Genomic DNA, 13,505 nt, shown 5'->3' with positions numbered 1-13,505 from the left:
CTCAAGGTTGCGTCTGTTCAGCGCTCTTGTCTACCAGCTAGCCTGATGAGCTCATCGGGGTCGCTGATGACATGATTGGGGTTACTATGGGGCCTGCGTCCAGGGGGGGCTGATAATCTAGGCCTGCCCCCACAACATCAACAACGTCCTATCTTTGCAGACGGCAGCAGAACGCAGGACAGCGAACAAGAAAGTTCCGTGTCTACAAGAGCAAAATTCTTCAGACCGGCAATGTCTATTTGATATGGCTGACCACGAGCGCGGCTCGGTTTCGCTTGTGCGTTTGTGTGGTGGTGATGGTGTTTTCGGACATGTTCAGATCTGGGGTGCATGAGCACAAGCAAAAACAACGGAACCCAAGACTTTCTCTCCTCAAATACAACCCCAACCCGACCAACCTGAAGAGTCGAATTCCTCATGTCGCAATCCTGTCGAGAATTGCACGAAACATACATCCTCCGCTCGTGGTTGGCCGACGGGCCCTTAAAATGCACCACGGCTCCGGTTCCCGGAACATTGGACGCGATGGCGTGCCGGCCCACGATGATGACAACAAACCCACTAGCAACCCCCATCATGCATGCTGGGCCCCATATCCGTTCCGGTCCCTCGGTGCCGATAATGATGACCGTCACCATCCACCACGCTTTCCGACCCACGGATGCGGGTATGTCTGTACCACGTAGCTGGGGAAGCCGGAAGCGCGGTGTTGAAAGCGGACTAGGGGATGTTGTCATTGGCCTTTGCCGGACTCTTGCTGGGTCCCGTTGAGTCCCGGCGAAACCTCTTCAGGTGCTAGCTCGCGGCTCTTTTCCTGTCGTGATGTGGCCCGCAGGTGGGATCCCGGGGATATGGTGCTCCTATCGCCACTGGGCCGAGCCGCGGGGTGGGATGGAGACGACGGTATTAGGTTGAAGGTGGGAAAAAAGTTAGAATGTTGTGCTCGAAGAGCGGGGCCGGATAGGCGATGGAGGATGTGTATATATATGGGAGACGCCGGCATCATGTTACACTGGCAATATCAGCATCAATCGAGGTCTTCACAGCCTCCCTTCTCATCCCTTCGCCTTCACCTATTACCACTGCAATGGCGGACGAAAAGAAGATTGCGCCCACCGTGGACGCGGAGGAGAAGCAGATCACCACCAAGTCCGACAGCGAGCTGAGCACCAAGAGCATCAGCGAGGATGAGGGCCAGGAGCTCACATGGACCGAAGAGGAGGAGAAGGCTCTGGTAAAGAAGGTCGACTTCCTCGTCCTGCCCATTCTCATGCTCGCATTCTTCGCCTTGCAGCTTGATCGGGGTAACATGTAAGAGAAACCCATTGACCCGCCTCATGTCCATACCTCCATCCACTAACACACTCACCAGTGGCAATGCCTTGACGGATTTCTTCCTCCAAGAAGTGGGCATCACGCAATACCAGTTCAACGTCGGCCAGCAGCTGCTGTCTGCTGGTATCGTCCTTCTTGAAATCCCGAGCAACATCATCCTCTACCGCGTTGGGCCCACACTCTGGCTCGGCGGCCAGATCCTGGCGTGGGGTCTCGTGGCAACCTTCCAAGCCTTCCAGAAAGGTCTTGGGCCGTATCTGGCGACTCGTCTACTCCTTGGGTATGGATGGACTCCTTTGTGTCTCTTTGAGCCCAGGTTAAGCAACGCGTTGGCTGACTCTGGTGATAGTCTCTGCGAGTCCGGTTTCATCCCTGCCGGCCTCTACACCATCACTCGCTGGTACAAGCGCGAGGAAACCAGCCGGCGCTTCTCTCTTTACTTCCTTGGCTGCTATCTTGCCGTTGGCTCCTCCAGCTTGATCGCCTATGGCATGTGAGTACCAATGTTTCTTCACCGGCAACCTAGCTTGGTCAAACGGTATTGACACTCGACTTTCAGCTTGCACATGAGGGGTATCTGCGGTCTTGGTGGCTGGCAGTGGCTGTTCCTGGTACGTCCCCGAGGAAGCATGCACTCGGTCTCATCATCAAGACGACGGACTTCAATACTGACTGGAGTCTCCACATAGCTCGAGGGGCTTTTCACCGTGCTCGTGGGCCTCATCTTCCTCGCCCTCTTCCCCAAGTCCACCGCCCACCCCGTCTCCCTCTTGGGTCTCCGCTACTTCAACGAGCGGGAGGCCCAGATCCTTACGCAGCGTGTGCTCCGTGACGATCCGACCAAGTTCCAGCCTCGCCGTAACGTCAGCCTGGCCGAAGTCAAGGCTGCGGTGCGTATTTTTCTACCCCTTTCACGTTTCCGATGGGAGCATCCTCAGCTGACTGGAATCCGGCTACAGTTCTCCAACTGGCGCATCCTCCCGCACTGCCTGACCACCATCCTCGGCATGGCGCCCGCGCAGGCCCTGGGCGCCTACGCCCCGTCGCTGGTCGTGTCCTTCGGCTTCGACCGCCTCAAGTCCAATGCCATGATCTCCATCGGCTCGTGGATCACCTTCCTGATGAACATTGTCTTTGGGTTCGGCGCCGACTGGACGGGATACCGCGGTCTCTGGGTCCTCGGCGGCGTGCTGCTGTCCTGGGGCTTCACGCTCGGCGACCGCCTCGTCATCGGGTCGGGCAACCGGGATTTGCGCTTTGCCCTGCTCATCATGACCGTGGGCTTTTCGTCTCCGTGGCGTAAGCATCAACCCATCCTTCAATAGGTGCTTGTGGACCCTGTTACGATGTTAAGCTAACATGACTTTCTCACAGACGCCACCAACGGCTCCTGGATGGCCCTCAACGCCCGCTCGGCCGGCGAGCGGTCCATCACTATGGCCTTCTTCGTCATGGGCGCCAACATTGCGGGAATCGTCGGCGGCCAAATCTTCCAGGCCAAGGACGCGCCGCTGTACTACACGGGCTGGACCGTCATCATGGCCCTGATTTCGCTCTCCCTGTGCATGGCCATCACCGCCAACCTGCAATACAGGATTCTCAACAAGGTTCAGAAGAGGACGGGCACCGATCGGTATACTTATTGATTTTGTCTTTTTGGGTTTCGACTTTGTACGGTTGGATTTTCGGATGGGTTGCTTGCGACGCATGAAAAACGGGGTGCTTAACGGGATGGTTTTGAATTCAAAAAGCGGAATGGGGATGATTTATGAGGCTTGAGCATCGGCAGTCACTTTTAGAGTCCGTAATGAAACAGCAGACATGATACCTTACTATAGATTATTCGTACCACCATCCATGATGCCAATTGCTACACATCCAAACCATTCCAGCTGGAACAGTTCTCAACTGCCGACGGTGCCGTTGACCTGCAGCATCATGCCTGCGGCAGCATCCTGCGCGGCATTCTCTACGCTATCACTCGCATATAATAGTACGGTCCGTGTAGGACAACATCCAGGACACCACCTATTATTTCCCAAGTGCCGACCAGGCATGACCGGAAAATCTGGGTTCAACGTCGTATCGTCGATCCAGCACCCATTCACACATAGTAATACATATGCAAGAATGGATCTCCCGTTCCAGGTTTTGGCGACTGCTGGACCCGGGTACCTGGTACAGAGACAATGTCTTGATATTAAAGAGGCTCCCCCCTAGCTACGTAGTTAATATCGGATCATTTCTCACCAATGGTGGGTTGGCAACGCCGGTTCCTCGAGGCTCACCAGCACTGAGCACAATGAGATGCCGCCCAATCACCCCTGTGTTTCGAGTCAACAACGTTACAAAGGCAGTTTCCAACGTGACTACTCATACTAGCCCTCGTGAGCTCACCCCAAAGAATGGGTCTGAAGAGGGATCGGCAGCCCTCCGAGGCTGAGCAACTTACCCACAGACAGATGGCTGAGGCGGACATTGATTGAGAAGACGCAAGGCGTTGATGCATCTGACCGACAACAGGACTCCAATCAAGGTTCTCCAACACGGCTATTACCGTCGCGTTTCGAACTGATGAAAGAACCGTCCTGTTTTCCTTCGTGGAACTTGTGTTCCGTGATGTGATGGCGATGTCTTTACCCAAAGAGGAGGTTCCCAATAGAGAGGAGGCTTGCGAAGATGCGTCCAAACATGTGTTAGCAAGCTGACCCACCCGCCTCCAAAAGTTGGCCGAGGCATCCCCTCGAGCACCTTACACTAGCAATTCTCACGCACGACTGCTGCTGGTTACGCCAGAGCCGTCTTCACAGCCCATTCGATGCGCGCCGATCGTAAAGGTGCTGTGGCGTGCGTAAGTGCGAGACATGTGAAGCCTCACCGGATGATGACGTGGGTGTGCTCACGGGAGTCCTAGGCCAGTTTGGGAGGAGGAAGATGACAAAACATGCTCTGAGGCGCTAGATCGAGAAACCGGGATGGGTTTTTGTCCAGACAGAAAGATTCAGAAAACGGTAAGTACTTAGTACTCTGCATGGACTCGGTATGTAGAGTTCTAACATGTCCCAGCCAATCTAGGTGCGACCTGACGGGGTGGCGTTGTCTGTGCGATTGATACCGCGTCCAGCCACTGCGGGGATTGATCGTGCTGGTGTTCGAGATCTCCATTAACATGAAAATTCCGTTTCGTCGAGGAGTGTGAGTGAGCATGTGTTGACTTGTGGTGATGCGGAGGGACGGCTTCCACGCTGAAGGGTGCGCTCATTTGGGACAGAAAGGGGTTCGTGATACGTTGAGGTTGTCGTTTCGGTGGATGTTGTCCTATTAGGAGGTAGTAACTTGCTCGCAGCTGAGGTCGCGGATGCGCCACAGCTCGGCGTAACTCGCCACGGATTGCAACCGTTGTGTCCGAGGAGGCGAAGGATCAGGAAGGTATGCCGATCATAATGAACCCATGAACGGCAATGCCCGCGTCCAAAGATCCTAGGAACAGGCCTCCGATCGATCAACAAGAGGTATTAGCTTATAGCTTTAAATGAGACGTCAAATGCCTTTGAGGTTCCAACGAGAAATTCGCTATCGCAAATGCGGCTGCATTGGGCAGGCGACAACGTTGGCGGGCAAGGACAACCAACTAGCCTCCCAGATCGCACAGACCATCGTCTTTGAGTGTGGCTGACTGAGAGGACAGACAGCCTCTTGTCTGGCCGTCTGTCGGCGTCCCTGAACATGCAGCGCGTGTGATAGCCAAGAGCGCGGCTGGTAGGCGATCAGGAAAATGTTTTGTTTTGGCTAAACGGCATGTTGGTGTGACGTCCTTCAGACAAATACTCCGTACGGAGGAGGTACTGTATGTATGTACTTAGTTGCTCACGGAAAAGACTTGAGGACCGTCATCCTCCATCAGCGGGAGCTAGGAACGGGATTTTCCCCGCGTCGCTACTTGGGCTAGTTTGAGGGCATTTCGCCGACATGATCCGGACGCTACCGTGGCATGAAAAAGCGGTAGGTAGCTTGGAAGACAAATGCCTTGATGTGTGACTGCTGCGACTTGTGTAGTACCAAAGCAGTCTTCAAAGAGAGCGCCGGAAAAACTTTGGTTTTCACATTAGCGTCCGATACTGAACCACACTTGAGAATACTCGATGATAGGGGAGTACTCTGTGTCACCATTGTCAGGTAACTGCTCTGTAAAGTATTATTGTTGATCTGGCCAAGTCGGGTCCCGGTATTGCATCGAAGATTCTGCCCAGGGGTCGCCGTGGATCTGGAAGATGTCCCTGACTGCACTGTAACCCAAAAACGCAGGGGAGAGTAAACGGCTGCAGCTGGTTGGGGCTTGTCGCGTTCGGCCAGGTCGAGTTGCCCGCAAAGGTTTCATTACATGGTTGCAGCACTCCCAAGCGATGTCACTTGTTTCCTACTCATCGCGGCGTTATTGTGTGTAGTGGTCAAGCCACAAACCACCGGTGAGAGCCGCATTCTGCCGGAACTCTGGGGTAGTTTGTGCTGTACATACGATAGACAGTACTGTGGTACATACGTTGTCCACCTGGAGAGGCCATCCGGATTGCTTTGTGGTTCATTCATCAGGACTGGGGAAACAAATCGGTCCGCCTTGGATAAACGCAGAGAGGTCCTTGCTCGGCGCAGCACAGACCTTCAACACTGAGTAGGTATCTCGGCTGGCAGCACCGACGGCGAGAAGATCCGTAGTGGCAGGTTGGCGACGTTGTGGACAGGAACTACGTTTGCCTTTCCGCGGGCCCTAAGAGAAGAAAGATCAACAACCAAAGTGAAGTTTCATCGCAGTTCCGTACAGAGTACACTAAATGGCCAAAGGGTTTGAGATCTCCAGATCTTCGTCGGACTGAAAGGGAGCGATCTTGGATCAGTTCCTCGCGCCGTCGGTCTTGGCCTTAGCTTGGTGCTGTGTTCCCCGGGTGTGGCATCCGGTCGCTCCAGCATCACATCGCCCGCGCTCACGCTGAAATGTCTCGGTCGGTTTGTGGAAAACCAGGCTGGAAATGCCGTGCGCTACGCCCGAAGGGAACTAGATTGAGACAAAGTTGGCGCGGTTCTCATCCTGGTTTTCCTTTCACCGTCCAGCGTCCGGGAAGGCCGTGGTTGTGTGGTGTCCTTGGTTGGCCAACCGGCGGCATGACGACGCATCGAAGCTGACAATGATCTTCCCTCCATTTCGTTTCTGCTGCAGGGACTCCATGAAGCACGACAAAAAAATCAGGGCATCCGGCGGGGTACCGTTTCCTCGGTTTCGCATGTTCATGCAGTAGCGCATAGGTGTGGAGTTGCAGTCTGACAATGGCAATGCAGACAAAAGATGATGTTACTGTAACTGCCACGAACTGGTCTCGACCTGCTGATGATTCCAGAGGGGAATTGGCTGCTTCACAGCACACACAGAGATGGTTGCAGAGGTTTGGCAGCGGAGGAAGAGGCGTGTGATATCCAAAAATGATGCTCACTAGTGGATTGTTGTTGGGTCCAGAGAAGGAAAGGATCTCGACGAAGCCAAGATTCTGTGCTAATGTTCCACGACCCCACTTTCCCAAGTCGGAGCAGCTCTCCCGTGTGCACTGACGAGGCCGTTGGTGGAAGGTGCAGGGGAAGTTGCAGGTGAAGCTAGCCCGGCCCCACCTCGTCTAGCGGCACACCGGGTCCGGACCCTTGCTGCCCGGCGTTAGCGTCGCATCAACCCGGCCCCACCCTGGTTTCTTCTCCAAACCCCCGGCCGGCCGCAGGAACAGAAGCAGCCTCGATCCCACTCCCCCACGACCCTCTCAAGACCTCACCGGGCAAAAGCAATATCAAAGCAACATCAAGAAAACACACATGATGAACAGACATGGCAGACGACCAGGACAGGCCTCATTCTTTACTGCTACTTACTCCATATGTAGACAGTCATATGCCGGCCTCGGTTGCCCAACATTTGGCCTGGTGACTCTCGGTTTCGAAGCCGAATGCGACGGCATCCCACCCCAACATTCTTGCATCTGTGAAGAACACTCCAGGTGCTGGTCGCGGGCTGGTCGGCGAGATAACGTTATTGGCCGTGACAGTCACACCCAGACAAAAGCTACCTCGGTTACACGGTTATGGTCAGCCCCGGAGAAGACTGGCCGTGATGCTTTCGAGATGTCGACCCTCGATCAACGGGGTGCCAGGTGAGCCACCTCACCGCATCCTCAGTTCTGCTCTCTGACCGGTCATGATGAATGTAAGGCTGAGCGCTAGAAAAAAAAGCTTCGAGGATCATCGGCATTTTCTTCCACGGAATCTTTTAGCGCCTAACGCTTAGAGTTTCGCGCTGATCCATTTTGGTGTTGGACTCTGCATTGTCGTCGGCGATGCCTCTGGGTAGCGAGTATCAGATCCGCGGGTAGCGGGCCTGGGTAAAGCACTGGCGCGCTTCGTCTTTCTCCTCCACGGCCCGGTGGACCCTCAAACCGGTGGGACGGTGAATCCGATCTGCCCCGGCTCGTAACGGCCTCCTCCAAACTTCCAGAGGTCCAATAAAAGAAGATGGCACCCCAACATCACTGTATGTATGTATCAGCATCTGCACAAAAGACGATCGGACTTTTGCGTACGCACATACATACATAGGCCGTACCGAGTCCTCCCTCCCGCTCCTCACCCTGCCACTGTGAGCGAGGATCCTTCTTGCAGTAGCAGTATCCCCGCGTCTATACGTCTACACCTCTCCAGCAGCACGCCCTCGGCCCCGAGATCTAAGTCACCCTACCCTCTCCGGCTGGCACCCTGACGAGAGGTCCGATTCCTCAACAGTTCAACCTTACCCGGTATATCATGGTGTTTGGTCCCCAGCGATACTAGCTTCTCCTATCCACTATCCTCAGCCCTCCTCGACCTCGTCGTCCACCACCAGCCAGACAGTCGACGGGTTCATCCTCACCAGACAGCACACCATGGCCGACACAGCACCACCGCCGCTCGACCCGGCTCTCTATGAGTCCCAGGCTTACATCCCCATCACCGTCGTCAGCGTCTGTCTTGCCGTCGCCTCCATCAGCGTTGCCCTCCGCAGCTATACACGAGCTGTTCTGCTTAACCAATTCGGCCCCGACGATTGGGCTGCCATCGTGGCTCTCATTCTCGCCATCGGCAGTGGTACAATGGTCGCCTTGAGTATGTCCCAGAAGTAACGGTCTCATATCTATGGGTCCTGTGCTGACACCGCTTCACCCAGATACTGAGTACGGCCATGGCCAGCACCTGGTGGCAGTGGTCCAGAAGGATCCAACACTGTTGCTTAAGTACTTCCGGGTATGAATGAGCCGCACTAGGTTTTTCCAATGAACTGGAACGACAGCTAACGCGCCGGACAGACATTCTACATCTCGATCGTGCTCTACAACGGCTCCTTGACTGCCACCAAGCTCACCTTCCTCCTGCAATATAACCGTATCCTGACCAACACCAACGGCATGCGGAAGGTTATCTATGCTGCCTTTGTCCTCGTCGGTCTCTGGTCCATCTCCCAGCTGCTCGTTGTCATCTTCACCTGCACTCCTATCCACAAGTTCTGGGACTCTGATGTTCCGGGAACCTGCATCCCGAACCTGCCGTTCTGGTACATCAACGCCGCCGGCAACATCGTCACCGACATCATCGTGTTCTGCCTGCCCTTGCCGGCCGTGATGCGCTTGAAGCTTCGCCGTGGCGCCAAGTGGGGTCTTGTTGGTGTCTTCTGCCTTGGTTTCTTCGTAAGTCAATTCCCTAGGGGTATCTCCGGAGAGATGTGACTTACTGATCGAAATCCCCAGACATGCGCCATCTCTGTCATCCGCATCCAGTACCTCAAGCTCAGCGACGACGTGACCTGGGACAACGTCGCCTCCTCCTGCTGGTCCATCGGCGAACTGTGCAGCGGTATCACCTGCGCCTGCTTGCCCACCCTCCGCCCTTTCATCGCCCGCTTCATCCCCAGCATGGGCTCCCGCACCGGCGGCAGCGTCACTGGCCCCCGCAAGTACTACTACGGCTCGTCCGGCGGCCGCGACGTGTCGGTCAACACGAGCCGCATCCGTGGCGGCACCGGCAACAACTCGCGCGTCGTCGGCGACGAGACGGCCAGCGCCCGCGGCATCATCTACCCGGAGGACGTCGAGCTGCAGAGCGACACGGGCTCCGACAAAGACAAGGACGTCCGCGTGCACACCCGCCCCACCGACAGGTCCTCGCCGAGCGAGCTTGAGCGCGGCAACGCAGACTATCATCGCTTTGATCGCCCCCGCTTCGGCCTGGGCGTCAAGCCGTCGGTGCGCACCGAGGTCGGGGTTGGTTCGCCGAACAATGTGACCCCGTGGCAGGCCAGCGAAGGGAAGATTCAGGTCAAGACGGACTTCATCGTCACGACGGGAAGATAGGTAAAAAGACATGATTTTCGACGACGGGTGTATGATTGGCGGCTGTGCCGCGGCAGACCCGTATCTCATAGAGTATAATAATTGGGCCTTCTTCGAACGCCGGGTTTGTTTTGGTATTATGTTGGCTTTGCGGGAACGGTCTGTTGATACCATTGGCAGGCGCTTTTTTTGTTTCTTGAATACTATGACCATTATTATCTGGGGAGGGAATCTCAATACATTGGATGGTTTGGATATGCTGTCTCGTTTCTGGTTATGATCCAAGAGGGTGGCACATCGTGACAGATCATGAGACGAATTATGCCGTCTTTGACAGTGGTGACAAGGTCAGTATATAGATATCTAGATATTAGGCACGTGGGAGATCTGAGGCCTGAAACAGTTTCGAGTTTGTGTAACGTAGCTCACGCATGTTTAACATTCTACAACATGACTCTCCTGTCCGGCGATATCGAGGCCAGCTGTGACACTGTACACGGGCAATGACATGTTTCACATAGATGGTGTCCCGCTTCTACGCAACGACGATCATAATGGTGATGCTGATTTTATTATCATGGTGTCATCCAATGTTTATGTCATTCTCAGATAATGAAGTTGAGATGTTTGAGTGTGATTTTCATCAGGTTGTCACTGGCAGCCTGGGTTTCTTGAATGCTCTGCTACGCTCGGGCTCTGACTCAGTATTACGGAGTCGTTCCTCGACTCCAAAAAAACAGGAAAAAAAAAGAAAGAAAGAAAAGAAAAGAAAAGAAATACTACAACTCCTGAGGTGCGCCCTACTCTACGGAGTCTTGCGGACTTCGCCACAAAACCTCTTGCTGTCGAGGATACAATTCAGAGCTCTTCGATAAAGAGCAGACCTCACACCAAAGCTCGAATGGCTCGGCGTTCAGGGGAACCAGAAATATCGTTCTTTGGTTGGTGGATAATTGCGCCAACAGCAAACCAGTGAAGATCATGTTGGTTCGGTTGTTCCCATCATGCTAAACGCGAACACGATTCGCACTTTTCTGGTCTAAGCGATCTTGGCTGGATTCGACAACAGGTTGATGTGCCAGAAAATTGTCGAAATAGTGAGCAGGTGGAATCTTTTCTCATCAACCTTCTCTGGGCTCTCCATCTTTCAAGCTTTCGGCCCCGTGAGTTTGTAACTCTTGGAACGGGTTGACATGGAAAAACAGTTCGAGTGCAACTTCACGCCGCCAAGGCGGACCAAAGGTCGCCGATCGGACGAGGCTAGACCATTGACAACTCCCTAGGTGTACTGCATGTATGCACGTATGCATGTACAATTCCCAATCTGTGCTGGACTTGCGAGGAGGGAGACGACATATGAGAGTATGCGTAAAAGGGGGGGACCTGACCCAATTTGTATCCCCTTCCGTGGGGTGTTCGGATGATATAGCCACGATTGGCAGAAAGCCAGATTCTGCCCCAATGTGCCGGCGTTGTCATCCCAGGAACGTCGCGGCGCGAGACCGGGGACGGGGGTGCGGAGCCTCACGCTCCGACATTAAGCTCCGGCCGACAGACATAGCACCTCAAGAGATTGACGACAACGTCATCGTGAGCATGAACAGATGATTTCATTAGTATTATAACTACTAGACAACCCATGTAGCTACATATGTAGGAGGATTAGATGTTGGGAGGTTCAATGTTGGCGTGGCTGTCCGTGTCATCGCCATCGCGCGTTCCTCGTGGCCGCTGCCTGCCCGTCTGACCTGAAAGTATCAAGGAAATACAACAGGCGCCAACACCACGGATAGGTCCTCGACGTGGCGTCCATCATGGCAAAGGCTCTGAAATACTTTGCTTGGGGCATTGCTGCCCTTGCCTCGGGCGCCGCTGCCGCTCCTTACTGTGCTCCCCAGCCGTCGACAACCTCTCAAGAGCCTACGAGCACTCCGTCGCCTGTGCCAGGTCCGCGGACATTTGAAGCGGAGGATGCCATCCTCACGGGCACGAGGGTTGAGTCGAGCCTCGCCGGCTACTCTGGTGTGTTTGCATCTACTGAACATCCTTGGTGGGATATTAAGCGGAAATGCCTAGACTAACTCGTTCTCTGCTGCTTAGGTACCGGATATGTAGCGGGCTTCGACGAGCCCAATGACAAGATCACGTTCCATGTGGACAGCGAGACCACGCGGCTGTACGACCTCACCATCCGCGTGGCCGCCATCTACGGCGAGAAGCGCACCACCGTCGTGCTCAACAACGGCCCGGCAAGCGAGGTTTACTTCCCGGCGGGCGATTCGTTCGTCGACATCGCTGCCGGCCAGGTCTTGCTGAACCAGGGTGACAACACCATCGACATTGTCAACAACTGGGGATGGTAGGACATATTGTGCCGAGACCGCGTCGCAAGATATCCCAGGCTAACCCCATCAACACACAACAGGTACCTGATCGACTCCATTACCATCACCCCCTCCGCCCCGCGGCCCCCTCACCAAATCAACCCCTCCCCCGTCAATCCTGCCGCCGACGACAACGCGCGGGCGCTGTACGCCTACCTCCGCTCCATCTACGGCAAGAAAATCCTCTCCGGCCAGCAGGAGCTCTCCTGGGCGGACTGGATCGCCCAGCAAACCGGCAAAACCCCTGCGCTTGTGTCAGTCGATATGATGGACTACTCCCCTAGCAGAGTCGAAAGAGGCACAAGAGGTACCGCCGTCGAGGAGGCCATCGAGCACCACCGGCGCGGCGGCATCGTCTCGGTGCTGTGGCACTGGAACGCGCCTACGGGGCTGTACGACACGCCCGAGCGCCGGTGGTGGAGCGGGTTTTACACGGACGCGACCGACTTCGACGTCGCGAGGGCACTGGCGGATACGACCAATGCCAACTACACGCTGTTGATCCGGGATATCGACGCGATCGCAGTGCAGCTCAAGAGGCTGCGTGATGCGGGCGTGCCGGTGCTTTGGCGCCCGCTGCACGAGGCCGAGGGCGGTTGGTTCTGGTGGGGAGCCAAGGGTCCAGAGCCGTGCAAGAAGCTCTGGGGGATTCTGTATGATCGGCTGACGAACTATCACGGGCTGAATAACCTGCTGTGGGTGTGGAACTCGATCCTACCCGAGTGGTATCCCGGAGACGAAACAGTAGATATTGTCAGCGCGGACGTGTATGCGCAGGGTAATGGGGTGAGTTTGATGCCCACGTTGATGATCATGTTGGGTTTACGAAGATACTAACCGTTCCCAGCCCATGTCGACGCAGTATAACCAGCTCATCGAGCTGGGCCAGGACAAGAAGATGATCGCGGCGACCGAGGTCGGAGCCGCACCACTCCCAGACCTGCTACAGGCCTACGAGGCGCATTGGCTGTGGTTCGCTGTTTGGGGAGACACATTCATCAACAACCCTCAGTGGAACTCGATCGAGACCTTGAACACGGTAAGCATGCTTCTCTCGCACTCTTTTCTGGGACAAAGAATGGAAAGAACTTGCCTCCGCTGACATTGTGGTTTCATAGATCTACAATAGCGACTATGTTCTCACTCTCGATGAGATTCAGGGGTGGAGGAACACGCAATGAGGTGCTCAGGGCGGGATGTGAGAACCCAGTCCGTATGTAGGTACCTACATATCAATGTAACAGTTCAATACCTAAAGGTAGATACTGCCCTGATTCAGTCCCTCCGGTGAACCCAGGGCAGAGTGAAGCGAAGCGCGGTTGTCACTCGCAACACAATCCTGCAACTCAGTGATCAACGCCTACAAAGCTCTCTTTTACTCATCATGCCCTACTTT

General features: G+C 55.0%; 4 protein-coding genes across 4 annotated transcripts; all 4 read left to right on the top strand.

The window, feature by feature from the left end:
• Positions 1-1,087: 1,087 nt before the first annotated feature.
• Positions 1,088-2,981, top strand: VTJ04DRAFT_1382 (uncharacterized protein; the record flags this gene model as incomplete). Its single annotated transcript, XM_069359063.1, has 7 exons — positions 1,088-1,311; positions 1,373-1,615; positions 1,685-1,828; positions 1,895-1,946; positions 2,025-2,225; positions 2,295-2,634; positions 2,710-2,981. The coding sequence occupies 7 exons, from the start codon at positions 1,088-1,090 to the stop codon at positions 2,979-2,981; spliced, it is 1,476 nt and encodes a 491-aa protein (XP_069223990.1).
• Positions 2,982-8,285: 5,304 nt separating this feature from the next.
• Positions 8,286-9,746, top strand: VTJ04DRAFT_1381 (uncharacterized protein; the record flags this gene model as incomplete). The annotated part of the gene is made up of 4 exons (XM_069359062.1): positions 8,286-8,505; positions 8,567-8,643; positions 8,706-9,083; positions 9,144-9,746. 4 exons carry the CDS (start codon positions 8,286-8,288, stop codon positions 9,744-9,746), a joined length of 1,278 nt encoding a protein of 425 aa, XP_069223989.1.
• Positions 9,747-9,777: 31 nt separating this feature from the next.
• VTJ04DRAFT_1380 (uncharacterized protein) lies at positions 9,778-11,518 on the top strand (the record flags this gene model as incomplete). The annotated part of the gene is made up of 2 exons (XM_069359061.1): positions 9,778-9,998; positions 11,383-11,518. 2 exons carry the CDS (start codon positions 9,778-9,780, stop codon positions 11,516-11,518), a joined length of 357 nt encoding a protein of 118 aa, XP_069223988.1.
• A 21-nt stretch (positions 11,519-11,539) lies between these two features.
• On the top strand, positions 11,540-13,290 carry VTJ04DRAFT_1379 (uncharacterized protein; the record flags this gene model as incomplete). Its single annotated transcript, XM_069359059.1, has 5 exons — positions 11,540-11,747; positions 11,826-12,084; positions 12,151-12,895; positions 12,957-13,148; positions 13,228-13,290. The coding sequence occupies 5 exons, from the start codon at positions 11,540-11,542 to the stop codon at positions 13,288-13,290; spliced, it is 1,467 nt and encodes a 488-aa protein (XP_069223987.1).
• Between the last annotated feature and the right edge of the window lie 215 nt (positions 13,291-13,505).

Source organism: Mycothermus thermophilus (assembly GCF_041956435.1).
Source record: "Mycothermus thermophilus strain CBS 625.91 unplaced genomic scaffold VTJ04scaffold_1, whole genome shotgun sequence".
Classification (NCBI taxonomy): Eukaryota; Fungi; Ascomycota; class Sordariomycetes; order Sordariales; family Chaetomiaceae; genus Mycothermus; species Mycothermus thermophilus.
The sequence above is the reverse complement of the archived record's forward strand: the minus strand, read 5'-3'. Positions and strand labels throughout refer to the sequence as shown.